Source organism: Alternaria conjuncta, assembly GCF_024043145.1.
Source record: "Alternaria conjuncta strain BMP 0040 chromosome Unknown scaffold_6, whole genome shotgun sequence".
Classification (NCBI taxonomy): Eukaryota; Fungi; Ascomycota; class Dothideomycetes; order Pleosporales; family Pleosporaceae; genus Alternaria; species Alternaria conjuncta.
In genome coordinates, this window is record NW_026250095.1 from 1,580,300 (window position 1) to 1,606,955 (window position 26,656).

The following is a 26,656-nucleotide window of genomic DNA, read 5'->3' on the forward strand; positions in this document are numbered from 1 at the left end:
TGAATGTGCAAGAGGAGACGCGCTCAATGGTCCCGCGTTGGTTGGAGCTCTCAACGGTTGACGCTACGGCGAAGTCGTCTTGCAACTGCACTGTCAGTGTTTGATATCTGATATCAGCGTAAGCCACTTACTGTTTTGGGCAGCAACATGTACTACCGTGTTCAACCCGCTACAGTGGGACGAGCGCTCGGATCGATATCCTCCTTGGTATGATGCGCAAAGATCGAGACGTCGATGACCTTGTCATGCTTGTATCCCACCCTCGGAAGTCTACCAACTCGGATAAACTTGCAAGCGCTTAGAAAGTTGCCTCGCCAATCAGCATCCAAGTCATCGCCATTCTCGTGGTGAACGTTGAGCAAGACGGTCTTGACAACTCTTGACGGCCCTGTCTTGAGATAGTCGAAGTTGTTGACATACTCGTATCCACCACGGGCGCGATAGCTGGTATCGACCATCTCCAAAAGTCGATCCACGAGACACTTGCCGATTCCCTTAGAAACGAACCCTGGGTGGACAAACAACTCCATCTCGAATGTGTAGCGGTATAGAGTCGCTTGACCACAGAAGTCGTCGAGGTGGATGAAACCAACTATCTTTTCGTTGACATAGCCCGGGTCGACCCGGTGCTGGTTGCTCTTGGAGACGGCTACTAGGTACGGGAGGCCTGCGCTGGTAATATCCGTGATTCTCGCAGCGATTTGAGCCACAGTGCGTTCGTCGAACTCGGTTGCGAAGATGGTATCCCTGACATAAAAGTTGTAGATCTCCTATAATCGGTGTTAGCAGAACATGTGTTTCTGATGCAATTCAAGACATTCAACTTACTGCGATGCCCCGGACATCCATCGCCTGAATGGGTCGAATATATATATTGGCTTCAGGGCGCAACCGACGGTCCACCATCGGTTGAACAGGAGCCTTTGACTCTGGTATGGGACGGTTCCGTTTCGCCATCGTTTTGCGATACTTGTCCTCTTTATGCTTCTTCACTGCCTGGACCTTGGCTTCAGCGGAAGCTAACTGATGAGGTTCATTCGTTTCCGGGTCAACCCTAAGTTCTGGAGCTGCCAGAGCGTGGAGATAGCTAGACACGTGTGTGAGGCGCTTCTGGTCCTGGCTGTCACTGGAATCGATGTGCTCTTCATAGATGATATCCTCGTAAAGCTCCCACCAAGGTAAGTAGTCGATGAGATCGTTGTTGTCTACCAGTTCAGGCTCGGACTTCGTTGTTACAAGTTTCTGCCAGTTCGTCCTAAGATTGTCGCCCTCAATCTTTACCTCCAGCCAGTAGCGAGGTGCAACTTCTTTGCCGAGAGTGAACGTGTTGGGTGGGAGGTAAACTTGGACCTTGTATTCGTCAGGGATTGCCGCAGCCCATCGCTCTATGTTAGCGCCAAAATGACGGTCTGCGTGACCTTTGCGTCCGGTCCAAGTCTCAGGAGCGGGCAGCCAGTTACCATCCCAGTCCGTCAGCTTCCTGGCGTCGTAATCCGGGTCTCCATTGCTGTCAGACCTGAAGCCGACGCCGCCATCACTGTCGCTGCTTGAGGGTATATACTTCATATCTTTTGCCTTGGGCCAGACTGTCTTCTTGTAGGGCTGTGGACCTCGGGGCCATCGTGGATTTCCCGGAGCTTTGGTAGTGGGAGGAGACTCGACCTTGGGCTGGTCCCAGCCGTTGTAGGTGGTGGGCTCAGGCATCGCAGATCCACGCAGCCCGTTCTTCCCATTGCTGGGCGACGTTGTTGGTGACGAAGCAGACGAATCTTGCTGATGATTCGCACCGTTGCTGCATACGTGTTAGTAAACCTGAATTGTATGATGTCTGTCACGGCATCGAGGCGCGATGGTAGACTTACGAGATGAGATCAGGCTTGCTGCTCATCCCGAGCTTCGACTGATTGGACGTAGAACGCGATCCATTGACAGCAACACCGCTGTCATGGGCAGAGTCTGCCTTTTCACCGTCGGCAGAGCTGCGGTTGCGGAGGTGAGGAGGGACGTAAACACTCGCTTTTCCGTTGGATGGCCCGGCCATGTTGTTGCCAATTTTCTTCTTCTTGTTGCGCGGGGATCTCTTGTTAGGCGGCTTCTGATTATTTACTGGGTCCGTGGGGCGGGGTGTAGTTGGAGAAGTAAGGTTGGCAGGTTCGACGGTACTAGCGTGGTGAGCGGTTGCCTTACCACGGCCGTTTCGACGCGGTTGCTTGGGTACGTTAGAGAATTCGGATTGCCGAGCTAGCCAGCTATCCGGGTCGTCTGGTTGTACGGGATCGTTCTCCTCAGCTGCGAATGGCACCCAGTGACGATGTCCAGATTGAGGCTTGTTAAGCTAGTGTTGTGTGTTAGTTGTGTTGTAAGAGTTGGTGAAGTGGGAAGACTGGGTGCAAGTGACAAGACTTATATGCCGTCACTCTGGGGCGGTATGAAGTCGGCACGGGAAGCGAGGTGCGCCTTCACTTACCGAGAGGTTTCCGAAGTCCTTTTCCTGCTGCCCAGTCATGGGTTCTTTGGCGAGCTTCGTGTCGATCTGAGCGTCCTTGACTATATCATCTTCCAGCTCGATCAATTGAGGTAGCGGAGGCAGTGTGCTGCGCGGGCACCAATTGCGCGCGGTGCGGCTCATGATGCAGGATTCCGACACTTCTGACTGGGAAGAGAACGAGAGGGCCCCAAACAATGCTGATGGGAGCAGAAGGAGCGACCAAGATGAAGAAGAAGAAGATATCCTTGAGATGTAGAAGCATGCAAAGGCCTGGGTCACGGTTTTCTAGTGGTGAGTCTGCCTAATAGGTTTGGCGAGAGCATGCCAGCTTCGCCTCACCTCACCTCTTTCCTCATTGAATTTTACCTTGCCATGACACATCCCACGTGTCTACCACTAGTGCCTACCGAGAAAGGCAGCCACGATGGAAATAAGATATTACGGAAAGAGTTACCAACGCGACATCAAGACGTGCCTAAATACACAGTATCTCGAGACAATAAGTGAACATCTATCTGATGGAATAGACGAACGGATAATTAGACGAAATTTCTTAAGCCATTTCCCAGATTGCCATCACTGATAGAAATTGGAAGTCGAGATGGAAGATTTCCGAGGTTGCTGAAAGGCGAGGTGATAACGGTGTTGTTGCTTTAGCATGCAATACCGTCATCTGGGCAGATGCAAGTGTCCGTAAACAGTTTAGCCGATGAAGGGACGAGCTCCACACTTACTCGACTGACTGCCTGACTGACTGACAGAACCCGGAAAGTGAAACGCACAAAATGTTGTCAATACTACGGAAGGCGCGTCTCAAGGACAAGGAGATGCGAATCTTGATGCTGTGCGTATTCCAAGAACTTTTGCGAGATCGGAGGCTCACTGCATCAGTGGGCTTGACAATGCGGGAAAGACGACCATCGTAAAGAAGATCATGAACGAGGATGTGAACAGTGTCAGCCCTACGCTCGGTTTCATCATCAAGACGATTGAGTATGACGGGTACGTATGACAAACCTTGGCCGCCTGATGAGACTGACGGAAAAGTTACAAACTCAATATATGTACTGCACCTGGTTGTCCCCTCACAAAGGTGTACTAACAGCACAGGGGATGTCGGTGGCCAGAAGACATTGCGGACGTACTGGAAAAACTATTTTGAGAAGACTGACACGCTCATCTGGGTTGTCGATGCGACTGATCGCGAGCGGATAGACGACTGTCGACAGGAATTAGCGGGGTTGCTGCTGGAAGAGGTTTGCACAAGCATGAACCCTCCCAAGCGTCACGAGCTAACAAAAGAAGCGTTTATCTGGGGCCAGTCTGCTTGTGTTCAAAAACAAGAGCGATGTGCCGGGGTCCATGACGGAAGACGAGATTCGCGAGGTGGGTGAGGGCTTAGGAAGATGTTGAGCCTGGTTGGCGGGCCAATGCTGACGGCGGCGTACAGGGACTGCGACTCGACGCCATCAAGACACACAAATGGCACATTATGGCCTGCAGTGCCATGACGGGAATGAACTTGCAGGAGGGGCTGGAGTGGGTGGTGCAGGATGCAAAGGCGCGACTGTTCTTGTATTGATGCTTGCCGGCATGCATCGCGGTGCCAGGGGCACGGCAGCCCAAAGGCTGGATGCGGGTAGTATAGCGGTAGTCGAATGACAAGCTCCAACCGCCCAAGTGTGGAGCTGGCGTCGACCGGCCGCAGCTGGACGTCGATGGTATAAACAAACAGCCATCGAGGCCGTCTGGACGACCTGCATCCCTCTATCTCGCTGCTTCTCTTCATCATTCGCTCATTTGGTGCTACCTGTCCGCGGGCTTACGTCGACATCGCATCTGAAACATACCCGAGCATTCTGGCTAGGAATGACATAACCGAGTCAAAGTAATTTAACGACCGTCTAGCTCCCAGATCCGCCTGGGATTCATCTCACTGCCGAGCAGCTTCAATCCTTGCGCATAACTCCCGTAGCGCACATTGGCCAGTGATAGCCTGCCTTTCTCGTCGCCCACAAGCACCATGGCGTCCGACGAGAGGGAAATCGACCCTTCCGAGTTTGTGCAGCGGATTCAACGGCTGGGCGACCAGCGGGACCGCGAAGATGCCGAGCGTGTCAAGAAGCTCGAAGAGGAGCTTATACAGGGCCGCAGCGAGCGACTAGCGCGCAGAGCAGGTTTGTTTTTATGCCCGTTAGAGTTCACGACGGCTGTTGACCCAAACAGAGCGAGCCCGCTCCATCTCCCCCGACAAGCCATATACGCCCCAGTCCCCGCGCTCTCAAGCTGCCACGCCCCGAACGGTGCAGGAAAAGGCTGCCAGCACGCCCACGCCCGCCATGAGCCCGCCAAGCCAAGACGCCGCCCGCGACGACTCGCTGCAGCGCCTCACGAGCTCGCCCACGCCCTCCGCCCTCGACGACACCGAGCCCAAGAAGCCCGCCACCAGCGCCGCCGCATTGGGGCGCTCCGGCACCCTTTCGTGGAACCAGAGGCCCAAGTCCGGCAGCATACGGCGGCCGCTGTCAGTCGCATCGCGGTCCCCCGAGCGCCCGTCAGCCAGCAACACACCCGAGCCGCCAGCGTCGCCCGAGGCCAATCCCTCCAGAACCTCCATCGCCGCCTCGCTAGGCGCCAAGGACCCAGCGTTCTTCCGACAGACACAGGACAGTGGAAGGGGCGCAGCGGCATACAGGAAAAACCAGGACGAGGCAGCTTCAGAGACAGGTTCCGTGTCGGGCAGGAGACAGCTGCCGGGCATGTCACGCGAGTCTACAACAGAGCCCGAGGTCAGCAGCCCGCCTGCCGAAAGCATACGCTCCAGCTCGCCCGGCTCTCGCGGCGGCTCGGTACGCGGCAGCGCCATGCTGAGCAACCGCTTTTCCACCAACACGTCGGTATCAGGGGGCGACGCTGAGCCGCTCGCCAAGGGGCGCTCTCCTCTCCCAACGCTCGACTCGCAAAAGTTCGCCCCGCCGTCTGAACAAGGCTCCTCGATCGACGGTGGGGACAGCGAACGTGCCGCACGCGCCCTTGCCATGTCGCCGACACAAGGGAGGATTTCGCCCGAACGGGAACGATCTGCCTCGCCTACCAAGGGCATGGGCGGCTTTGTGCAAAGCGCGATGCTCAAACGCAGCGATAGCGTAAGCAAGCGGTGGAGCACCCAGACACCGCCAGTCCTGAGCAGACAAAACTCTACCCTGAGCAACCGCGGAAGTGCCATAACAGGCTACGGCTCACTCTCCGGCCTCGACCGACCTAGTCTGAGCAGAGACAACTCCATCGAACCTTCGTCCTCCTCGCGTCCCGCCTCGAGCTACAGCAATGCGACCATCACGGGCGCCGACAAAGACAGCGCACCCAAAGACGAGTTCGTGAAGCCAGCCCTCCCTCACCGTCACAGCCGAGCCAAGTCTGTCGCATCCACCTTCAGCGACAAGGACGCACTCAACGACGACTTCTCGCCCCCGAGCCCCTCGAAGCGGTGGAGCCCTACAAAGTCGACTTGGCTGGAGAGCGCGCTGAGCAGGCCAGAGTCGCCCAAGCCCAAGCAAGCAGCGCCGGCGCAGCCTGCGTGGATGGCAGAGATCAACCGCATCAAGCAACAGCGCAGTAGTGTTGACCTGGGCAAAGGCAGCCCGTTCGGAGAGCCATCGTCTGGTCGCACCTCGCCCATCAAGGACATACAACTGAAGCCTGTCGGTCTTCGCCGACCCGAGTCCCCCAAGAAGGAGGAAGGCGCTGAGCCCATGAAGATGGAGACAGTCAAGGAGCAGTCACCCAGCCCAACACCCGCATTGGCACCGAAGCCCTTGTTCGCCAAGAAGTCGGAATCCAAGCTCGCGACTGAGACACCAGCAGCGGTAGTTGAGCCTGAAGTCGTCAAGGACGCTCCTGAAAAGGCTGCTGTAGAAGCACCCGCTCCTACCCCCACCAAATCGCAATCACCGCCGCCAACAGCTGAACAGCCAGCAACGCCCACCGAAGCCAAGCCGGTGGCATCGCGATTCACACAGGATACAGGTCGTGGGTCTCCAGCGGCGAGGCCGAAAACCCCACCCAAGAAGGACTTCCGCGCCGGGTTGAAGCCACGCCGACCGCCGCCTGACAATTCGAAGAAGGATGGCGAGGTCAATGAGTTGCAGAACGTCTTTGGCCGGCTACGAAAGGCCGAAACCAAGAACTATGTTGCGCCTGACGTGCTCAAGGATAACATCACACGAGGGAAGACCGCGCTTAACGTGACTGGTGGGCCCAAGCCTACAGTCCGGAAAGACGAGTTCAGGGAGAGCCTCATTAAGAGGAAATCCACCATCTTTGACAAGGCCCAGGAAGAGGGCTCGGCATTGAAGCGATCCGACAGCGCATCGAAACCATCTCCTCCAACACCAGAAGCTATTGCAAAGAAAAAGGGCCTGAGCCGAGCAGACAGTGACCCAAAGGCTGGCGCTCCGAAAGAACCAGAACCCATACCAGAAGCTCTGGTCAGGAGGAAGAGTTTAGCTGCAAACAAGGCCATCATGAATGATAAGCCAGCACAGCCCGCATCCTCTACGACAAAAGAGCCAGCCATGTCTGGCAAGCTCGCGGGTCGCTTCAACCCTGCACTAGCCGGTATGCTCGCTCGAGGGCCACCACCTCTTGCGACGAACAAGTCTACATCAAGTGCTGAGGTAGACGTGTCTCCTACCAGGCCTGCGCAAGAAGAGAAGACTGGACCTGCCCCAGAGCTGCAACACATGACCAAGGGTCGCGCCCGCGGACCGAAGCGAAGGGCGCCGAAATCCACGACTGCCGGACCGGAAAAGACTCAGGACAAGGCTCAGGACAAGGCTCAGGACAAGGTTGAGGAAAAGGCTCAAGAGAAGGTACCTACTGCTGCTGTTGCTCCTTTGGTGAAACCAGAGCATGTCCTTCCTAGCTCCGAGGTTTCCAAGACTAACGGAAAATCAGAGGAGCGACCAGTAGCCAGGACGCCGGTCAGACAGTCGTCGACTGATAAGCCTGCCACGCCTGCCAAATCATCGCGCATCTCTTCCGGAAATTTCGGAAAGACGTCCACTCCGGAGCTTCCCAAGAAGCCAGAGTCTCTGGAGCTCGACCGAAGAGTATCTGGACCCCAAGCCACCCCGAAGACGCCACGGCCCGAGTCTATCAACTCACCGAAACCATCATCACCCAGAGTACCGAACAAGCCAACATCTCAAGAATTTGAAAGACGCGTCTCTGGATCGCATAGCACGCCGATGAAGTCTCCACTACCAAAGCCAGTCGAAACACCAACGTCCGCATCACCCACACCGACACCGACATCGCATTCTCGATTCTCCCGTCCACTCCCGACGTTGCCGCAAACAGTGCCTTCAAAACCAGCAGCGGAGAGTCCTAGATCAACGCCACTTAGGGAAATATCAACACCCAATGTAGAGATCTCACCAGCTAAGGATGAGCCCTCGCCCGAGAAGACGACGTTTTCCTCGGTCAAGAGCGCCACCACGCTATGGGGTAGGTCGTCGACGTCTTCATCACCCGCTCCAACAAGGGTGAAGTCCCCCATCAAGCTACCAACGCAAGCGGACGAACAAGCTGCGATGAAGGACGCCGGACTGGTTCGCTCATCAGAGCCAGAAACCAAGGCCCTTCCCAACCCGCCACAGCCCAGCCAACAGTCACCGACTGAATCGAAACCTCTGCCACCAAAGCCGAAGCCTGTTGGCCTGGGCTTCAGCCTTGGAAGTCTGGGAGGATTTGTCGCGTCTCGGTCACGGGACTCAAGTCCTCAATTACCCAAGAACGCGCCTATGTCACCACCAGGAAGCGCCAACAGGCCATTCTCAGAGCCATCCATTGTATCGCCAACCATCCCAAAGCACGACGGGATGTTTGCCGACTTCTTTGATGAAGCGCCCGTCACAGAGGGCCAGCTTCCCGACAACGTAGACACTATGTACACACTAAAATCGCCACCACTTGACCTTGGTCCGTCAGGAAAGATTCGTACATTACGCAAGCAGATCCAAGAAGTAACCGGTGACGGGAGACTTACATCTATACCCATGCAAGAAGAGCATATCTTGTTCCAAGATTCAATGTACTTGTGCACGCACGTCTATGGTGATGCAAGGGGCGGAAGACACACGGACGTGTACCTATGGGCCGGCAATGGTGTGCCCGAACCTACTCTGGATGATGTGCAACTCTTCGCAAAGAACCACGCACGACAAAACCAAGGGACACTTCTAGTCATCCGTCAAGGTCAAGAGACACCGAACTTCTTTGAGGCTCTGGGTGGTATTGTCATCACACGACGTGGCGCAAAGCCAGGATCCAAGGAGTTCATGCTTTGCGGCCGTCGCCATCTCGGACACCTCGCCTTTGATGAAGTAGACTACTCTCTCAAGAGCCTATGCTCCGCCTTTCCCTACCTCGTCTCCACTTCGACCGGCAAGGTATACTTATGGAAAGGTCGCGGCAGTTCCGCTGAGGAGGTGTCCGGTGCTCGCCTCATGGGCATGGACCTTGCGCCCACGGGCGACTACAACGAGATCGACGAGGGTGCCGAACCTCAAGCCTTCCTCAACAACACGTTTCCTCCCTCTCAAGTGCCAGCAAAGGGCCCTGCCATCCCACGCTCAGCAGACCACTGGCGCTACAAAGCCACATCGGATAAGTACCGCGTGCGTCTCTACAAGATTGAACAAACGACCGGCCAACCGGCAGGATGGGGCCAAGCACTCCAGGTGAGCAGCTCCTTTTTCGCACCGCTGCTGCGGAGACCGTCTTGGAACGCTGCTGAACAGAGGCCACAGACGCCGCTTACGCCCAAGACGCCGCACGGTGCTGTCAAGACCGAGGTCAAGGAGATTATGCCTTTCTCGCAGAGGGATCTGGAGCCGGAGAACGTATATGTACTTGACGCGTTCTTCGAGATGTACATGTAAGTTGCCCCTTCATTGCAGATGTCTGCTACAGTCCACTAATTCTTCGCAGTATCGTTGGCCCCTTGTCTCGCACACAAGCCCCGGCATTCTCCACGGCTCTGATGTTCGCGCAAGCGTACGGCATGCTCGCTGTGTCGGAAGAAGACCGTCCGTTCATGCCCGTGACCACGGTCGTACTAGAAGGTGTACCTCGCGACATGAAGGTTCTGTTCCGACACTGGGACGACAAGCTCATCCCCGCTGCTGGCTTGATGAGCGGTAAACTTGGCCGAGGCAAGAGTTTGAGGATCGTCGGTTTGGAGAAAGCCATTGAGGCTACGCGGCGCTAGAGGGTGGGCGAAAGCATTCGTGCTTGTTACTGCGTTGTCATGAGCGTCTCGAAGGCGAATTGCATTTTTGCGCCTTACCTTCCATGTACATAAGTTATGCCTGCACTATATTCGGCGGCAGGTGCCTTAGGCTTGCACAACGGCGTCGCGGCGTCACTACGGACCGGCCTATGGCTGAAGTCGTCGAGGCAGTATTCTCGCTCACGCGACCTGTATATCATTACGTTGCTCAATCTTGTTCCCGGTTGATATCAGTTTCTCATTTCAACGGCCTTGTTTTTCAGCTGATGAAGAAACAATATCAATCTAGACCGTTGGAAAGAACGTCGTCGTGAACATGAACGTGGGCCCAGAACATCAACAGAGCATGATCGGAAATGAGAGGGAGGTTCCCGCGGCGGGTACGCGATGTTTCAGCTGAACCGATGCAGGAACTGTTCACCCGCACTGGGCCGTATCCTTCTCGCCCTCTGGCTAGCACCACCGGTTCGATCTCGTTTCGCGGACTAATATGTAAATCTTCTGACCATGACTTTTGCCTTGGTGATGATCATTGATCTTCTAGGGTGTTCTGCCGTCTTTCTATTATCGGAACAAGTTGAGGAGACAGCACCTTGCGCGAAACTGATGGAAACGTCATGACATGTGGCGCTGTCTCATGCGCATAGTGGCGGGCTGTGCCTCAGAAACATGAGGCGATAGTTGATGCCCTAAGGGCGTTTCAACGGGGATCTGCATTGTGGTTTTGTTTGCATGATGGCATCGTTGTGGGTCGTTCAGGCATTGCAGTTGCTACTGTTTCTGTTGATGAATTGATCGTACAGTAAGAACACCGAGATAATGATAGACGAGTGTCGTTCACCTGTCCAAACCTTCTGTTGCTGAGAGTTTCGCGTGCTCCCGCCGGTACTTCTCTCGGCTCTCCGTAGCGGCCGCTGCTGGTGTGACTTGCCTAAAGACGCCTGGATCCGTCTGACGCGATCAGCACAGGCACACATGACTATTCCCCCCTCCCTTACACCGCATTCACATTGTACTCGGTCACAGAACACGTCAATGCTGGCAGAATAGCCACCGGTATGTTTCTTCGCATGGCAGGAAGTCCCAGGGTATCCAAGCCTTCCCAAGCTTTTGCCGAGGGAAATAAGCACGCCGATCCATGCAACCATCTGCAGGAATGGGAGGAAACGCCAGGGCTTCCCCACAGAACACTATAGTCATCTACCGTAGCTTGACGGAGCTTAATTAATCGGGGGTACTGCTCATTTACACTACTGGTGGAATGGTCTGAGGACCAGGGTTCGAGCAACGGAATGCGTCCCCCGGGGCTCGGGAGCACGTTTGCATGCGGATAGTGGCAAGCGCTCAGATGGCGAGGCGACAGCGGCTTCGGTCATGGACCTTGAAACAATCGCAATATGTTTGGTGCGAGATGTTTACAGCCTTTTAACCGTCAAGTCGTATATAGACCAAGGCTTGGAAGGACGATTAAGCTCACCACCAAGCATCTACACAAGCAGCCTTCACTTCCACATTCTCTTCTTCACTACCAATCAACGTTCTTTTACAACAAACCCACTTTTCCAACCTTTCCAATCTTCAAAATGGTTGCCTTCAGCTCTATGGTCCTCGGCCTCACCGCCATTGCCGGCTCTGCCTTTGCCGCACCCACTGCCGATGTCCCTGACTTCGAGCTCGGCTCCAAGAGCCTCGCCGCCCGCCAGGACTACAACCAGAACTACAAGACCTCTGGCAACGTCCAGTTCAGCCCCACCAACAACGGCTACAGCGTCAACTTCTCCAACGCCGGCGACTTCGTCGTTGGAAAGGGCTGGAACAAGGGCACGACCCGCAAGATCAACTTCCAGGGCTCCACCACGCCCCAAGCCGGCACTGTCCTCGTCTCCGTCTACGGATGGACCACCGGCCCCTTGGTCGAGTACTACATCCAGGAGTACACCTCCAACGGTGCTGGTTCCGCCCAGGGCACCAAGATGGGCCAGGTCACGTGCGACGGCTCCGTCTACGACATCTGGAAGCACACCCAGGTCAACCAGCCTTCCATCCAGGGCACCACCACCTTCACCCAGTACATCTCCAACCGTGTGAACAAGAGGCCCGGCAGCGGCACTGTCACCACCAAGTGCCACTTCGACGCCTGGGCCAAGCTCGGCATGAACCTCGGTCAGCACAACTACCAGACTCTTGCTACTGAGGGCTGGGGCAACGCTGCTGGCAAGTCCCAGTACACCATCACCGGCTCATAGAGTGTTGACACACTTGCAATGAGGGACACTGAGTGGCCTTGGACAATCGACCTGGATCAAGCATTGATTTGTTCGCTGGCGCAATGCAGTGGACTACTGAAGAGCTTGGCTGTTGAGGGTTTTCTTGTTGTAGATTTTGGTTTCTATCGTTCTTTCTTTTCGATTCTTTGGGGGTCTTGACATACTCCTCGCATGTACATATTGCATCTTTTTGCTGGAAAAAATTCACTCTGGTCTGTTGTCTTGAAGACAGACAGCTATAAACTTGCTTCTTCTGCTCGTGATGTTTGGTGTGATTTCCAGGTGAACACCGACTACTGTGCAGCTTGGTGAATGGTATAGGAGCGAACTTCCAGCTCCACCTACTAAGTCCAATACCCTTATCTTAGCACCCGTGAGATATACGCTGTTGAGTTTGCGACGAATGACACAAGATAGATATTTGTAGTCGTATCGGAAGAAAAAAGAGGTGATGTGGACTTTGTCGCGAAAACTTCAGGGTATGGAGATCTGAAAGACTGAGGATCAAGAATCCCTCTGGATAAAATTTTGATGAAATGAAGGTGCCTGAGCCTAATAGTGGTTACGAAGATGTGTTCCGCTGACAAGTGCATAGTCGCTTCGTTCTGGTGTGCAAGTCCAATGCAGAACGAGTACTAACTTCAAAGGCCCGAGTTTCGTAGTTCTGAACATGATCAAATGCGTTGATTGATAAATCGCCGTTGTGTCGAATGTATGCTCACGAATTTTGCCTCGCGCTTCTTTCGCTCCTATCATGCACCGATGCACCGATGCAGTGTTAGTAGGGCTGTGCACACAACATACAGACTCAGGAATACGGCCGGCATGTTTCCCCGAGGGCAGACTCTCTGAAAACCTCAAAGCTACCGCAGTCATCGCGCACTTCAATGACCAGCGCAAACCAAGACCAGGTCCTGATATGAGTCAATAACGTGTACTATTCCCCGTTGGAACTTCTGGATGAGGGGCGAATAGTTTGATGGTGTTCGTATAAGCCACCGAAGTTGGAACGCGTCTTCTCAATGAAGATTCTAGGGATGCGATGCTGATTTGGGGTTTCGTAATGACGGATCCTGTTCCATGGTAACAGCCGATACGATTCTTTCATAGATTCTGAGATTCGTGAATGACGCTCTTGCTGTTGTTGTTGATGACGAGCGTCCAGGGCTGTCGCCCACGTTGGAGAGAGTGGCCCGTGCTCCCACTAAAAAATAAGCGACGTGGGCTCTTGTCGAAATACCTATCCATTGTGCGAACTCCAACGACCGACAATCCAACTCACATCAACACCGTCGTCATGGGTAGGGTCATTCGCAACCAACGTAAGGGTCGCGGCTCTATCTTCACGGCCAACACCCGCCTGAACAAGAACCCCGCCCAGTTCCGCACGCTCGACTTCGTACGTTCGCCGCCCGCACAATCGCGATATTGGACACACACATATTGGGATATGAGGGCTAATGGGTGCAGGCTGAGCGCAATGGTTACATTCGGGGTGTCGTAAAGGAGATCGTCCACGACTCCGGTCGTGGTGAGTACCCAGCCGCGAATTGGACGTCTGGGCCATTTTTAACGATTTCGTGAACAGGCGCTCCCCTCGCCAGGGTCACCTTCCGCAACCCCTACAAGTTCAAGCAGAACACCGAGACCTTCATCGCCAACGAGGGCATGTACACTGGCCAGGTCAGTCGAAATCCCCTGGGCCGCAACAACGGGAATTATATCTAACATTGCCAAGTTCATCTACGCTGGAAAGAACGCTGCGCTCACCATCGGCAACGTCCTCCCCCTCGCTTCCGTCCCCGAAGGTACCGTCCTCACCAACGTCGAAGACAAGAACGGTGACCGTGGTGCGCTCGGCCGTACCTCCGGTAACTACGTGACCGTTATCGGCCACAACCCCGATGAGGGCAAGACCCGTGTCAAGCTCCCATCTGGCGCCAAGAAGGTCCTTCCCAGCTCATGCCGTGGTATGGTCGGCATCGTCGCTGGAGGTGGCCGCACAGACAAGCCTCTCATGAAGGCGTCGCGTGCTAAGCACAAGGTATGTATTGTGGTCGTATTGGCATCAGCGCAGTCACTAACACCCCACAGTTCGCTGCCAAGCGCAACAGCTGGCCCAGGACTCGTGGTGTTGCCATGAACCCCGTCGACCATCCCCACGGTGGTGGTAACCACCAGCATATCGGTAAAGCCTCGACCATCTCCCGGTACGCCACCCAGGGTCAAAAGGCCGGTCTCATCGCCGCGCGGAGGACAGGTCTGCTCCGTGGTACCCAGAAGACAAAGGACTAGAGTGGTGCTTTGTGATCTGGTGGCGTTGGTCTACGACAGGAACGACAAAGATGCGGTCGGTTATTCTCTCCATACCTCTATATGCGGGTGGCCGGGCGTTATAACGAAATGGAAACTTCTCGGCAAGCTAGGCTTTCTTCTACTGTGGCTTGCATGCATGATAGGTTCTTAGGGAATGTGATTCCGAAAAATGCATCTGGTCTGAACTTCTGACATCGTCCACCATTCATTGTGTCTATGCTGTGACGTTGTGTTCTCATACGAAATATGTTCTATAGCAGATCCCTCGAGGCATTTATGTCGCATGTATGCATGTCATGGCTTGATTCTTGGAATTGGACATTGCCTCAGATCAACGACCTTCACGCTCCACCCATCTCCACATCGCCATCTCTGTCCTCCGCTTCGCTCTCAGTCCCAGTCCCACTACCCTCATCCCCGTCTTCCTTGTCCTTCTTCATCCTGTAGTCCATGTCCAACACACGATAATGTTTCCTATCATCGCCCAACACAACAATCACTCTCCTGCCCTTCCTACCATTGACAACCAACTTCATCGGAGTGAACCGGCCCTCAAACACATGTTGCGTGTGCTTCTGAACCAAATCTGGTGTTACAACTATCTTGTTGCGTGACGACGGCGGCGGTGTGCCCTGTGGAAGAAAATGTTGCTGTAGCGCAGACTGCGGAAGCGGGGTGTAGGTGATGAGAGGGTGCTGGTGAGGTATGTCATTCGCGGCGGGTGTGTACGGTAGGGAGACGATGACGTTTGATAGCGATTTGTCCTCTGAGGACAGCTGCAAGAGGATGAGGAGACAGGCGTCGTCTGCGAACTTTGCGTCGAGGATCTTGATGTCTTTGGTTGATTGGGAGGCGGATGAGAAGTCGAGGGTGGAGATGGCGTAGGCGTGGATGTCGCGCTGTAGGTTGGATATACTCTCTTTGTGAGAGAGGCGGTGGATGTGTAGAAGAGTCGGTGATGAAGGGGTTGAGAGCGCGATGTAGGTACTCATGCTGTCTGAGGTCGATGATGGCTGTGTAGTATTAGTATGTATGCCTTCTCAAGAGTTGGTGAGAAAAAGGAAGTAGGGCGGCATACCTCAAACACCATCCTCATGTCCAGTACATCCATCTCCTCGGCCTCATCGATCTCTTCAAGAACAATACCAAAGTTCATCTGAATGTTGGCTTCCTGCCACCTACTAATCTGCTTCAGCAGCCCCGTGACACCTGTGCTCAAATGTCCAAGAACATGTTCCAAACACAACGCCTCCTCTTTGAAGGTCGCACCTTCTCTCAATAACTCGATAGCCTTCTTCGTATCATCATAGCTCGCTTCCTCCTTGCCCTTAGCTTTACCATCCAACTGCGCCTCTGGTCTGAGAAACGGCGTAACATCCGATTTGGTAAGCCCATACTGGATATACGCCAGTACCTGCGAAACATCGACCCCAGGATCGCGCTGTTCCATCTCAGCTCTAGACTGCGAGTCCAACTCCGTAGCCTCGAAGTCAATGGTAAATCTCAGCCATTTACTGAAGCTGTGAAACTGTCTCTTCTCTTCCGATGCGTACAACATGGCTGTGTGGGCTAGTAATCGCATATTCTTCAGCATCTCCAACAGCGATGAGAAATCTGACATTGGTCCACTGAAGATCCAATCTCGGTCGTGGAACTGCGCAAGTCCACGCAGACGCGAGATGACCATCGAGCAACGGTCGAGTGCTGGGATGAGGTTCTCGTGAAGAAGAGCAAGAAGCGTGGTGAAAGAGGAAGTAACGGTATTGTCCCAGCGCTTGTGTCCTGCTTCTGCCAATTCGTCGACAAGCCATTCTTTGAGGACTGGGTTGCAGTTTCCTGTGCATGCTGTGTGGAAGAGATTCGTGACAAGATCGCCTAGTTCCTTCTCTTCGAGTGTTTCGCTAATGTTCATCATGAATTTTCGGGGCAGGTCTTGCGCGTGCTTGAAGAAAGCGCGGACGCGTTGGAGGGTTTGGGTGATGTAGAGGAGCAAGTTCTGTAGTTGTGATGTCTTTGCTGCAATGAGGTGCAGATAGATGCCTGCGGAGGGGATGAAGTTCAGTGTCAGAGGGATACAGGCGATGCTCTTCTTTTGTGGCGAGGCGGTCGATGATGTTTGCATCAGGAGGCTGTGTGTACAGCTGTACGGATGACTTGTATGTAGTATTGGCGTGCTCGACATGTTCCAGGCTCTCGGGAGCTGGACGTTAACTGTTTCGAGCGAGTCGTATATAGAGGGGTGCACTGTTCCACGGTCGGTCAGTCGAATGAACATGTCGACAGAGTTGTGGTCTTTCAGATGATGCGAATGCAGAAGCGAGTCCACCTCAGCTTGCGAACTGAACGCTCCAGTATCCGCCTGTGAGACGCGCATGAAGGGTAATGCTGGTGCAAGGGGAATTGCGGGGAGTTTGGGTAGCACCGATTCCATATCCATCACAGCAAGCTGATCCGGTAGGTCAGGCGCGATATCCAAGGTCTGGAAGTCCGGCTGTCGCTGCAGAAAGTCCTCCAACATGGTATCATCCTTGAACGCATCCCATTCCTCCGTCGTCGGATTGCCAAAGACGTCAGTCTTCGCAGGCGTAACGCCGTTGGCATTCTTCGGTTTCAAGCCGGTGCGCTTCTTCACAGTCTCCACATTGATGAAGTTCAGGCCCCAGCCTATACACCTTACCCTAGCTGGATTCTCATCTTCTACCATGCTACTAGTGGCGCCCTCGACTTCCGGCAGCATGACGTCCTTGTGCGTGACCTTCCCCGTCTCGGCACTCACCAAGTCCGTGCTTCCATCGCTCCAACTGACAGCGATGCTCTTGCCGTTGAACTCCCACTGCAGCGCATCAATGCGCAAATCCTCGCTCTTTCTTTTCAGTCCAAATGCTCTTTGACCGTTAATTCGGTACACGTCGAGGCTCTCCTCATCGGTGACTAGCGCTATGAGATCCATGGTAGGGCAGTACGAGATGAGATGTGGGTGTATCGGGCGCAGCAAGATCTTCTCCGCTTGCTGCAACAACTGCGGCCCATTGCTCGAGTCGGTCGTAGCCATGGCTGTAAGTTTCCGGCCCCAAAGGCCGTTGCTGAGGAAGTCGGTTCGTAAGTGGAGGATGATGGTTTGTTTGTGCACATGGAAGTCGCGTTCTAGACCAGATCTGTGCCTAGCGCGCTCGCGCTATCACGTTGTTCAACATGACAAAAGCCAAGAAATGCAGGTACGGACAGTAAATCGTCTTCAACATGGCATCATGCGAGATGCACTTCTCAGGGGGGTAGTAAAGTATACGACACGTGAACTTGATGCCTGATAATTGAACATAAGAAATATTTGCAATTCGAGTGCTAAAGAAAGATACCATCCTTCCTCTATGCCTTCTGGGTATACATATCATGCTATCATAGTACAAGTACAAGTGGCCGGCACCTTGATCCGAGGCGCCTGTTCCACTACCCTAAACCCCATGTTACAAATTTCACCTCAAACGCCACGATGCGATACAATGCAATTCCGCAAACCAGTCGTGTCCTCAAACGTAGGACTTGTCTCCGTATGTGTTGAGACGCCCGAGACTGGCAAAAGCCTGCATTCATCGACTGTCATCGTCAGTCGACCTGTTTCATCGGACTGACGAGTTCCTCTTCGGTTGTATCGACTCTTTTTGCACACGCCCTCTGCCTGTGCCGCTGAGTCTACCATTTAACCTTGCCTCTTCGTCGAAGCTTGTTCGTTTGGTGTTTTGGCCACCCTCCAAATCATCGTCGCTATCGGCCAAATCTCCAAGCTCGAACTGGTTCTCAACGTCGTAGTCATGCATCAGCGCGCTACGGTCGCCAGCGTCCGCATAACTAGGCCTGCCATCACGAACGACACCAATCGACTGTCGCTCAAACAGCTCTTCGCTGCGCCGCGCTTGCATACTGCGTCTCGTAGGGAAACCGGATATGGCGTCAGAAGGCGGGCCGTCGGTGAAACGCGAGCCGTATGCGTTGCTGCCGTTGGGGTCTTCGCGCGAAAGGTTCAATAGATATACGCCGGAGAAGATGATGAGAAAACCACAAAGGAGGGAAATGGTATTGACGGCAGATGTGGTGTTGAAGCCTTGAAAGAGGAGGCAGGACGCGATGAGGGTGCAAGTCGTGAACATGACGTAGTAGAGCGGGTTGACACTGTAGTGGTGCGTTAGCACCCGCTGGTGAAACTTGAGGATGCAGAACGTACATGTTTGTCGAGAACTGGCTCAAGGCCTTGTTGAAGTAGTTCATCTGTGTGAGGATGCATCCGACCACCAAGATTACGAAGACGTATGTGGAGGGGTGCGTGAACTGGTTGTTGCCCGCGAATGTCATCTTGAGGGCGATACCGAAGGCCTTGATGAACATTATGGAAACGGAGCCGGCGGTCGAGCAAATGGAGAGGTAAATGAGCGGGTTCTTGCGACCGTACTTGGGCGCAACGCTGTAGATCATGAAGATGCAGAAGACGACACAGAAAGCGCAGTAGAAGAGGAATCCTGAAAATGTTGCGTTAGTCTTTGTCGTAGCCTTAACGGCAGAAGCGCGCGTAAACGTACCTGGCTGAAGCGCAAGGTTCAAGATCTCCTCAACGGACTCGACCTCTTTGTCCGGCGGCGCATGTAGCACGATAATGACAGATCCGATAAGACATATCGCGCAGCCAATCTTGCCCAGAAGTCCTAATTGTTCGTCCAGGAAGTATGAGCCGAGTACCGCACCGATAAGAACTGAAAGGGCGCCGAGGGGTGTTACGAGGATGGCAGGCGCGAAGGCGTATGCCGCGAAGTTGAAGATCTCGCCGAGTACCACTGTATGCTATCAGTCACGCACACGGCATGGTATCGCGTGTGCACCCACTCGTTGTTATGCCGGCCCACCACACGGGGTTCTGTAGATATCCAAAACCGTCGCCGTTGAAGCCCTGCTTCTCCATCGAGGCATTGAGGCCCTTCTTTGTAATGACAAAACTTGCGCCAATGGCTAGTGACGAGCTCACGGCCAGCATGAGTCCTACATATCTGTCCTTATCGTCAGTTCCTGGGGCGTCTCATGCAAAATGGCGTGCCTTGGCGCAACGTACTTGTCTTCGACCATTTTGCCGGTTGTTGTAGGTCTATGCGACCTGTCTTGGTTCTTTGCGGCCAGGTAATATCAATATCGACGTCGCTGTGAATGTGCGCAGGCGATAGCAACGGGCGTGGGTGGTGTGAAGCTAGTGCGCGGCGGTTGACGTTGGATTGCGTGGACTGGGGTTATCGATAGGCGCCTGTGTCGTGGCCTGCCGAAGAGGAAGGAGGGACGCCAGTGGAAGGAGCGATGATGCGCAAGCGCCGAGTTGACTGACTGAGCGACCGACTGCGACGGGCGATAGATATGATATGCAGGTGCGATGGCAGATGCGACGGAAGAGGTGGTGGGTTGGGGATGCTTGCGCAAGAAGCGATTCGCGTTTCACCAAACGCTGTTCCTGAGCCGAGCCAAGGATCAAGTGACTGCAACAAAGGTGGGCGAGACGTCTAGACGTGTCGAGGGAGCAAGCGAGCGCGGGGAATCTCGTGACCAAGGGCACGATCCAGCGACAATGAACGAGAGTGAGAACGAGTGCAATGATTCAGGGCAGAGTTGTGATGATTGACCAAGATGCGTGCGCGTCTGTCTATCTATCGATAAACCGTTTCCCAACAAGGTGGCGTGCCGTATCGGTCTCGCCAGTGCCATGACCCCAAGGTTTCACGGCGGCTTGCGTCTTACGCAGGGGCTTCTTTTTTAGCTTCCCCTGTCCCCGTCCTCACGCCTCACCCACGCTAGAGTTAGAGCCTGTCGATCTCCTCGTCAGACAAAGACGCGGCATTCCATCCTGCAATATCTAGCCGCAAATATAGCTATAATTCTCCCTTGGCCTTGCGCGCCCTCATCTCTACAAGTGACATGTACCAGGAACAGCTGTGGGTGGAGTCAAATTGCCAATAGTGCCGTCTCCAGCTTGAGTGCTGCGCCTCGTGATGATCCGTCTAGTGTCCTCAGGCGCAACCAAAATAGCATACCTCGTAATCGCTCCCCCACAACATGCAATCGAGAATGATCACGTCGCTGTGCTGATCGTGGTTCACGTAATAATTCACCACCGAGGTATAGCTAAGGATCATTCTGGGCATGTGACTTTTCGATTCAGACTCTCCAACTCAGGGTTGGAAGTGCCTGGAGTCCCTTCAGGGTATCCTGAACTTCGACTCCAAACATCGGGTATATGGCTCGAGACACCTTAAGATTCCATCTTTCCACCACCAAATCCTCCGCCGCCCCTGGACATATCATCCTGACCCCCGCATACTCCAAGAAATTGCGCAGAAGAAAGAAACATCGCCCAAATTGCAATCCCTGTAGTGGCAGGGCATAACGCAAACAAAACGCGCAAGAAGATGCACTCTCTTACCTTTTGGCAACCATGTTCCTCCACAAGGTTTGGTATCCGGCGGCGCGCGCTGCATGGTCGGACCTGTTATTAGTATACATCATATTAGTTCAAGGGCGCACTGGGTTGAAGAAAGGGCGGAAATGAAGCTGCTTGTTAGTAGAGTCGAAAGCCCGGTAGACTTTGAGGACGGCGGGCCTTCATACTCTGGGGCGCTTGGCGTCTGGTGCAAGATAGTCAGCGCATGAGTTTCGCTTGTGTATAAAGATTGTGAGCTTACCTATAGAGTCAGATGCAATATCCGCTCCATGTCCAGCCTCGTCGATGGATCGCTTTTGTCCTTGTGGGGACACATCATTGGCATCGTTAGACGAGGCCGTTGTAGGATCTGCAGCCGAAGACGATGCGTTCGCAGTCTGTCCAGCCACACCGTCCTCTCCGTCTTGGGCGTCGGTGTGATCATGTGCAATGGCCGGCATCTCTGAACCCTCTTGAGCAAGATCCGGGTCGGCGTCCCACTCAGGATTGTTTTCCAGATCCAGAAAGTCGTCCGTACCGTTCACATCGTTGCCATCCGTCACATCAGCGCCAGCAACGTTGAACTCGTCTCCATTCATGAAGTCCAGATCTGGCTGTTCGTCCAGGTCCTGGTACTCTTGAGTGGCGAAGTCTTGGTTAGTGTCGCCGTCGTATGCGCCTGCACCATAGTCATCTGTTCCATCCGCTTGAAAGTCCTGGAAGGGGTCCTCTTCGTCGAAAGCTTGCACAAAGTCCTGGTACGACTGATCATTGTCGTCGTTGCCTTCGGTGTGGTCATGTACTGCTTCGCCATGAGGGTCTTCGCCGGCTTCCGCAGCGTTCTCGGCGGCATTCTCATTGTGGCTGAACGAGCCTACGGTGGAGCCATGTCCATCTGCGTTGGCAGATTCATCGCCTTGGAGCGTCGCGGACGAGGGTGACGGCTCATTAGCGGAAGCATCTTCAGGTCCCTTGACATCCACGGCCGGTTCGTCTTCTTCGTCACTGTAGTCAATCAAGTCATCTTGCTCCTGCAAGCGAAGGGCCTCCGACTCGGCGTCGGTCTTCTCGCTCGGTTTGGGACTCTCTTGCCGAGGTTGCTCCACAACTTCCTGAGGGTTTGTGGATACGTCACTAGGATTAGCAGCTTGCACACTGTGGCTTTCTTCAGGGGCCGGTGCTTGCTCCTCTTCTGGCAAATGTGCAACCTCAACTTCCTCGCGCTCTGCATCCTCCACGCCATCTCCCTCTTGAGCATTCTGCTCAGTGGGCTCTTCGTTTTGATCAGGCTCATCGTAAGAAGTATGATCAACCGAGGTGTGCTCCACTTCGTGCACATCCACTCCCTCGCCGTCATGGGCCTCTTGCTCATCTTCTGCTTCGTCATGGTTATGCTCGCCGCCGTGGGCCTCTTGTTCATCTTCTTCTTCGTTGTGGTCACCATTGCCGTCATGTTCTGGTGCCTGTGCTTCAGCATTCGCAGACTCCGGCTCCTCAACATGATCGCCTGCTTCTTCTCGCTGCTCACCGTACGCTTGGTCCTGCTCCTGGGTGTCCCACTCAGTGGGCTCATCACTTGAAGCCCCAGCAATCATGCCGGCGAAATGTGTCTCACCAGCGATAACGGCAGCCTCAAAAGCAGAATAGCCGCTCCCTTGGTCGGCATATTTTGCGATGTCTGAGAGCAGAGTAGCGAAGCGCGGTCGGAGCATCAAGGAGATATAAAAGGAGTCTGGGTTGTTGTTGCCATCTTGTGCATGAAGCGAACGGTAGTATCCCACAAGACGCTCAAGCGAAACAGCTACACATGCCGTGTTGTCTTCGAAGATTTCCAGATTCTGCAAGTGCTCAAATTTGAAGCCGATCTCTGTCTCGTTTGACACATCCTCACACAGGGACATACGGCATGCTTGGAAGAGATCTGACAAACTAGCCTTCGCAAGCGAGATGTCCTGAATGAGCCAGTCTCCACTGTTGTCGTAGTCATGCTGTTTGAAAAGCCAATATTCTTCGCCATGGAGGTTCACGGTGACAGATGGAAATTCAGATGAGTCACTGTCATGATGCTCGCTGTCATCAGCAGTAGCTTCTTGTTCATAGCCGTGATGTGTCGAGTCTTGATCTTGGGTTTCACCATCTGCATGCTGTTCCTGGCCTGGCAACATGACACCGCCGTCACCATCATCATTCTGACTGTCTTCTTCGTTGTCGTCGACCGATTGCGGGTGGGGTGAGGGTGCGGTTTCATGCGCCGCTGCGCGCGTCGGGCTGTCAGCAGCTACGGTCTGGGGCTCTCGGTGCGGGCTGGGCGGTTTGTTATCTGCAGACATGGGAAGTAGAGCTTGTAAATCAGCGGGTATCTCATTTTGCTGTTCAGTCATCTCCTTAGGTAGTTCGTCATGTACCGCCTGCGTGTCCGAGTAGTAGCTTGCGTAGCTTTCGGTTCGCAGCCACGGTGAACGTAGCTCGGGGTTGTGGTAGTCGTCGCCCTCCTCCTCGGAATAGTCGATTAGGTCGTCATCTTGATGCGAGGTATTCGTCTGGATTGGAGGAAGGCTGGCTGCGGCAGACTGTGGCGACTGTGTGGGCTGTGCGGAGTGATCAGGCTGTGCGACAGGCTGGTCAACGACTGTGACACCTTGGTCTTCCTGGAAGCTATAATCTTCCTCAATCACGTCTTCTTGGTCGACCATGAAATCGTCCTGCTCGCCAGGTACAGTCTGAGCATCCACGTCATTGACCGAGGCTGCGTCGTTCATGGACATCTCTTCGTCCTGGGGCTGGGGAGGCGGAGGGTCGAGATCTAGGTCGATGTCACCATCATCGAAGTCGATGCCGCCATCGTCGGAATGTAGATCCATGTTGTCGTCGTCGTCGGCAGTTGAGAATTCAAAACCTGGTATTGTGTGTGCTGCGGCAGCCATGGTATGCGATCAGGGGTGCAAGTGAGGCGTTTGCAGGCGTTGTTTGTCGGTCGAAACGCGTAGAATAAAAGGAGTGTGGGAAGCGCGTCACAGCCAGGTGCGAGTCACTAGGTGGGTGGCGATGCGGCAAACCGGGGTTTGTGGTGAGTGCGCAGCGTCGCTCAGAGGCTACAAGGGCATGGCGATGAGTTTCGCAAGGGATTTACGATTGTGAGAGCCTGTACGCGGTGAGGATGAGGAGGCTTGTCTGGAAATTGGACAAAGGAAGCACGGTGGTGTTCGCGCTAAGATGGGAAAGTGCTTTGGCGCAAGCGGGCAAGTGGCAGGTGCTAACGTGGTTTCACTTACACCTGACGCGGATGCACTGTATAATTTTTGAATGTTGCTGCTCGCGACGGCGCAACAGATATATCGTGTAGAAAAGCGGGAGAAGTAGTCAAGTCGCGGCTTGCAGGTGTTGTCAAACAGGCCAGCGGAGGGGAAGCTGCGTCAGTGAGGATTTGCCGCTAGGCAGACGGAAGCTGCACGTGACTACAGGTGTCCACTTTGGAACCTCCAGGTGTTGCGACTGGTGCAGTTGGGCTGGCTCAGTGACCTGTCCAGCTCGCGTCCTCATTTTGATACAATCGTGTCGTGTTCTTGTTTCTTCGTACTGAACACGTCTTTTCACCCTCCGTAAACACGACAGGCGGAATTGTGTTCCTTAGCAACTTCCTGGCGGACAATATTCCCCACCACATTCGACAACGCGGCCTCAAGTCTAGGGGACATTGTACACGAAGCCAGTACACCCCAAACAGCACCACCAACCCTTGCGACTCCTACGAACTCTAGATACAATGGTATGAGACCACGCATAAGACAATTGGTGCGCCTCCGTCTACAACACCAAGCTGACGAAGCCAGGTGGTCCTCGCAGCTTCAATATGCACCAGAGGCGGGAAGGCAGTCGTCTCCCGCCAATTCCGCGAGATGCAGCGCTCCCGTATTGAAGCCCTCCTCGCATCCTTCCCCAAGCTCGCCGATAGCGGAACCCAGCACACGACCTGCGAACAGGACAACGTGCGCTACGTATACCAACCCCTCGACGAACTCTACATGGTTCTGATCACCAACCTACAATCCAACATCCTGCAAGACATCAACTCGCTGCACCTGTTTGCCCAGGTTGTCTCTTCGATATGCAAATCCCTCGACGAGCGCGAGATCCAGAAGAATGCCTTTGAGCTTCTCACTGCCTTCGACGAGATCGTCACATTGGGTTACAGGGAGAACCTGACCATGAGCCAGATCAAGACCTTCTTGGACATGGAATCGCATGAGGAGCGCATCCAGGAAATCATCGCACGGAATAAGGAGCTCGAGGCGTCAGAAGAGCGCAAGCGCCGGGCCAAGCAGCTCGAGATGCAAAGGAAGGAGATGTCAAGATCCCAGCGAGCAGGCGGAGGCATGGGAGGCGGAATGGGCAGCGGAATGGGCGGTGGCATGGGTGGTCGTTCACCTTCGTATCCCGCCTTCACACCCAGCGTGCCTACGACCAACGTCACCGACACGTACGACAGCTACGAAGCCGAAAAGAAGAAGGCTACCAGCAAGCCATTGGCGCTGGGCAAGAAGGGCATGCAGCTCGGCAAGAAGAACAAGACCAACAACATGTACGAGCAAGTCACTGGCGAACAGGCGCCAGCAGAGGAGGAACCGCTCGTCGCACCCAAGCCGTCTGCTCCCGCTGCGGTCGCCCCAGCAAGCGCACGCCAATCCACCTCGACCGATCGCGAGGCCGTACACATCACCACCAACGAAACCATCTCCGCCCGCCTGGATCGTGAGGGTCTTCTCAAGTCCTTCGAAGTCAAGGGCGAGATGCAACTCAAGATTACCGACCCCTCCCTCACGCAAGTCAAGCTCGACCTGGCCACCGGTGACACTCGCGGCGCACAGCTGATGACACATCCCAAGGTTGACAAGGCGGTCTTTAGGAATGACAAGGTCCTTCAGTTGGCCGACACAAGCAAGGGCTTCCCCTCCAACATGGGCATAGGAGTCATGAAGTGGAAGCTGGCACCACGGCCCGACGACATCTCCGACCCACCTATCACCTTCCGCGTATGGGTCGAGGACTCAGGCAACATGTACAACATTACTGTGGAGTACGAGCTCACCGGCGGTGACTCGTTGAAGGATGTGACCGTCACTATCCCATACCAGACCGACGAGCCCAACGTTTCGAGTTTCGACGCCGTATACGAGGTCAGCGGTGACAGCATTGAGTGGAACATTGGTGCCGTAGACGATGCGAACAGCTCCGGTAGCTTCGAATTCGAGGCCCAGGCTGGCAGCGATTCTGAGTTCTTCCCTATGAACGTCCGGTTCAGCAAGGCCACACCATTCGTGGATGTCGATGTAAGTTATCTCCACCCGGATTGCATGAAGCCTCCAAAGCTAACGTATGTGACAGGTCTCTTCTGTAACCCTTCTTTCCATGGGCCAGGAGATCAGCTTCTCCAAGGACGTCAAGTCTGTTGCTGAGAACTACACGATCTCATAGAAGTCGGAATTATACAGCGAAGGTGCTAGAGTTGGACGATCAAAGAGCTAGTCGGAATGTCATATCGATAGCCCCCTGCCCAGGAGATTACTGTTCAGATAGACGAAGTGGAATGAGAAGCTTTACACTGAACACTGCACTTTGTGTGACTCCCTCGCATTTCGTCCAACCACTGAACCAGCCCTTGAACATTGAACCTTCTCCGTCAAGAAAGATATGGATGTGGAATCATCAACACACAAGGAAGAAACAACAATGATTGTTAGATATCTTGATTCATTCTCAACACCTTACGATGCTACTATCTACTCTCTCAAAACATCATTCTGTATCTATCTGTTCACGCTGTCTTCATATCTCCTCCAACCTCGCAC

The 26,656-nt window shown here is 54.2% G+C and overlaps 9 protein-coding genes across 9 annotated transcripts; 5 read left to right on the forward strand and 4 right to left on the reverse strand.

Moving 5' to 3' along the window:
• Positions 1-161: 161 nt before the first annotated feature.
• J4E85_004938 (uncharacterized protein) lies at positions 162-2,629 on the reverse strand (the record flags this gene model as incomplete). The annotated part of the gene is made up of 4 exons (XM_051469189.1): positions 162-770; positions 829-1,792; positions 1,863-2,335; positions 2,468-2,629. 4 exons carry the CDS (start codon positions 2,627-2,629, stop codon positions 162-164), a joined length of 2,208 nt encoding a protein of 735 aa, XP_051327404.1.
• Positions 2,630-3,273: 644 nt separating this feature from the next.
• On the forward strand, positions 3,274-4,070 carry J4E85_004939 (uncharacterized protein; the record flags this gene model as incomplete). Its single annotated transcript, XM_051469190.1, has 5 exons — positions 3,274-3,332; positions 3,380-3,490; positions 3,594-3,744; positions 3,794-3,874; positions 3,939-4,070. 5 exons carry the CDS (start codon positions 3,274-3,276, stop codon positions 4,068-4,070), a joined length of 534 nt encoding a protein of 177 aa, XP_051327405.1.
• Positions 4,071-4,511: 441 nt separating this feature from the next.
• On the forward strand, positions 4,512-9,761 carry J4E85_004940 (uncharacterized protein; the record flags this gene model as incomplete). Its single annotated transcript, XM_051469191.1, has 3 exons — positions 4,512-4,665; positions 4,715-9,428; positions 9,482-9,761. The coding sequence occupies 3 exons, from the start codon at positions 4,512-4,514 to the stop codon at positions 9,759-9,761; spliced, it is 5,148 nt and encodes a 1,715-aa protein (XP_051327406.1).
• Positions 9,762-11,365: 1,604 nt separating this feature from the next.
• Positions 11,366-12,028, forward strand: J4E85_004941 (uncharacterized protein; the record flags this gene model as incomplete). The annotated part of the gene is made up of 1 exon (XM_051469192.1): positions 11,366-12,028. One exon carries the CDS (start codon positions 11,366-11,368, stop codon positions 12,026-12,028), a length of 663 nt encoding a protein of 220 aa, XP_051327407.1.
• Positions 12,029-13,346: 1,318 nt separating this feature from the next.
• RPL2 (60S ribosomal protein L2) lies at positions 13,347-14,344 on the forward strand (the record flags this gene model as incomplete). Its single annotated transcript, XM_051469193.1, has 5 exons — positions 13,347-13,448; positions 13,520-13,580; positions 13,638-13,732; positions 13,788-14,093; positions 14,144-14,344. 5 exons carry the CDS (start codon positions 13,347-13,349, stop codon positions 14,342-14,344), a joined length of 765 nt encoding a protein of 254 aa, XP_051327408.1.
• Positions 14,345-14,706: 362 nt separating this feature from the next.
• J4E85_004943 (uncharacterized protein) lies at positions 14,707-17,417 on the reverse strand (the record flags this gene model as incomplete). The annotated part of the gene is made up of 2 exons (XM_051469194.1): positions 14,707-15,378; positions 15,444-17,417. 2 exons carry the CDS (start codon positions 17,415-17,417, stop codon positions 14,707-14,709), a joined length of 2,646 nt encoding a protein of 881 aa, XP_051327409.1.
• A 565-nt stretch (positions 17,418-17,982) lies between these two features.
• J4E85_004944 (uncharacterized protein) lies at positions 17,983-19,474 on the reverse strand (the record flags this gene model as incomplete). The annotated part of the gene is made up of 5 exons (XM_051469195.1): positions 17,983-18,532; positions 18,585-18,876; positions 18,937-19,188; positions 19,238-19,398; positions 19,461-19,474. 5 exons carry the CDS (start codon positions 19,472-19,474, stop codon positions 17,983-17,985), a joined length of 1,269 nt encoding a protein of 422 aa, XP_051327410.1.
• A 1,518-nt stretch (positions 19,475-20,992) lies between these two features.
• Positions 20,993-23,734, reverse strand: J4E85_004945 (uncharacterized protein; the record flags this gene model as incomplete). The annotated part of the gene is made up of 1 exon (XM_051469196.1): positions 20,993-23,734. One exon carries the CDS (start codon positions 23,732-23,734, stop codon positions 20,993-20,995), a length of 2,742 nt encoding a protein of 913 aa, XP_051327411.1.
• Positions 23,735-24,706: 972 nt separating this feature from the next.
• On the forward strand, positions 24,707-26,282 carry J4E85_004946 (uncharacterized protein; the record flags this gene model as incomplete). Its single annotated transcript, XM_051469197.1, has 2 exons — positions 24,707-26,137; positions 26,193-26,282. The coding sequence occupies 2 exons, from the start codon at positions 24,707-24,709 to the stop codon at positions 26,280-26,282; spliced, it is 1,521 nt and encodes a 506-aa protein (XP_051327412.1).
• Positions 26,283-26,656: the final 374 nt, after the last annotated feature.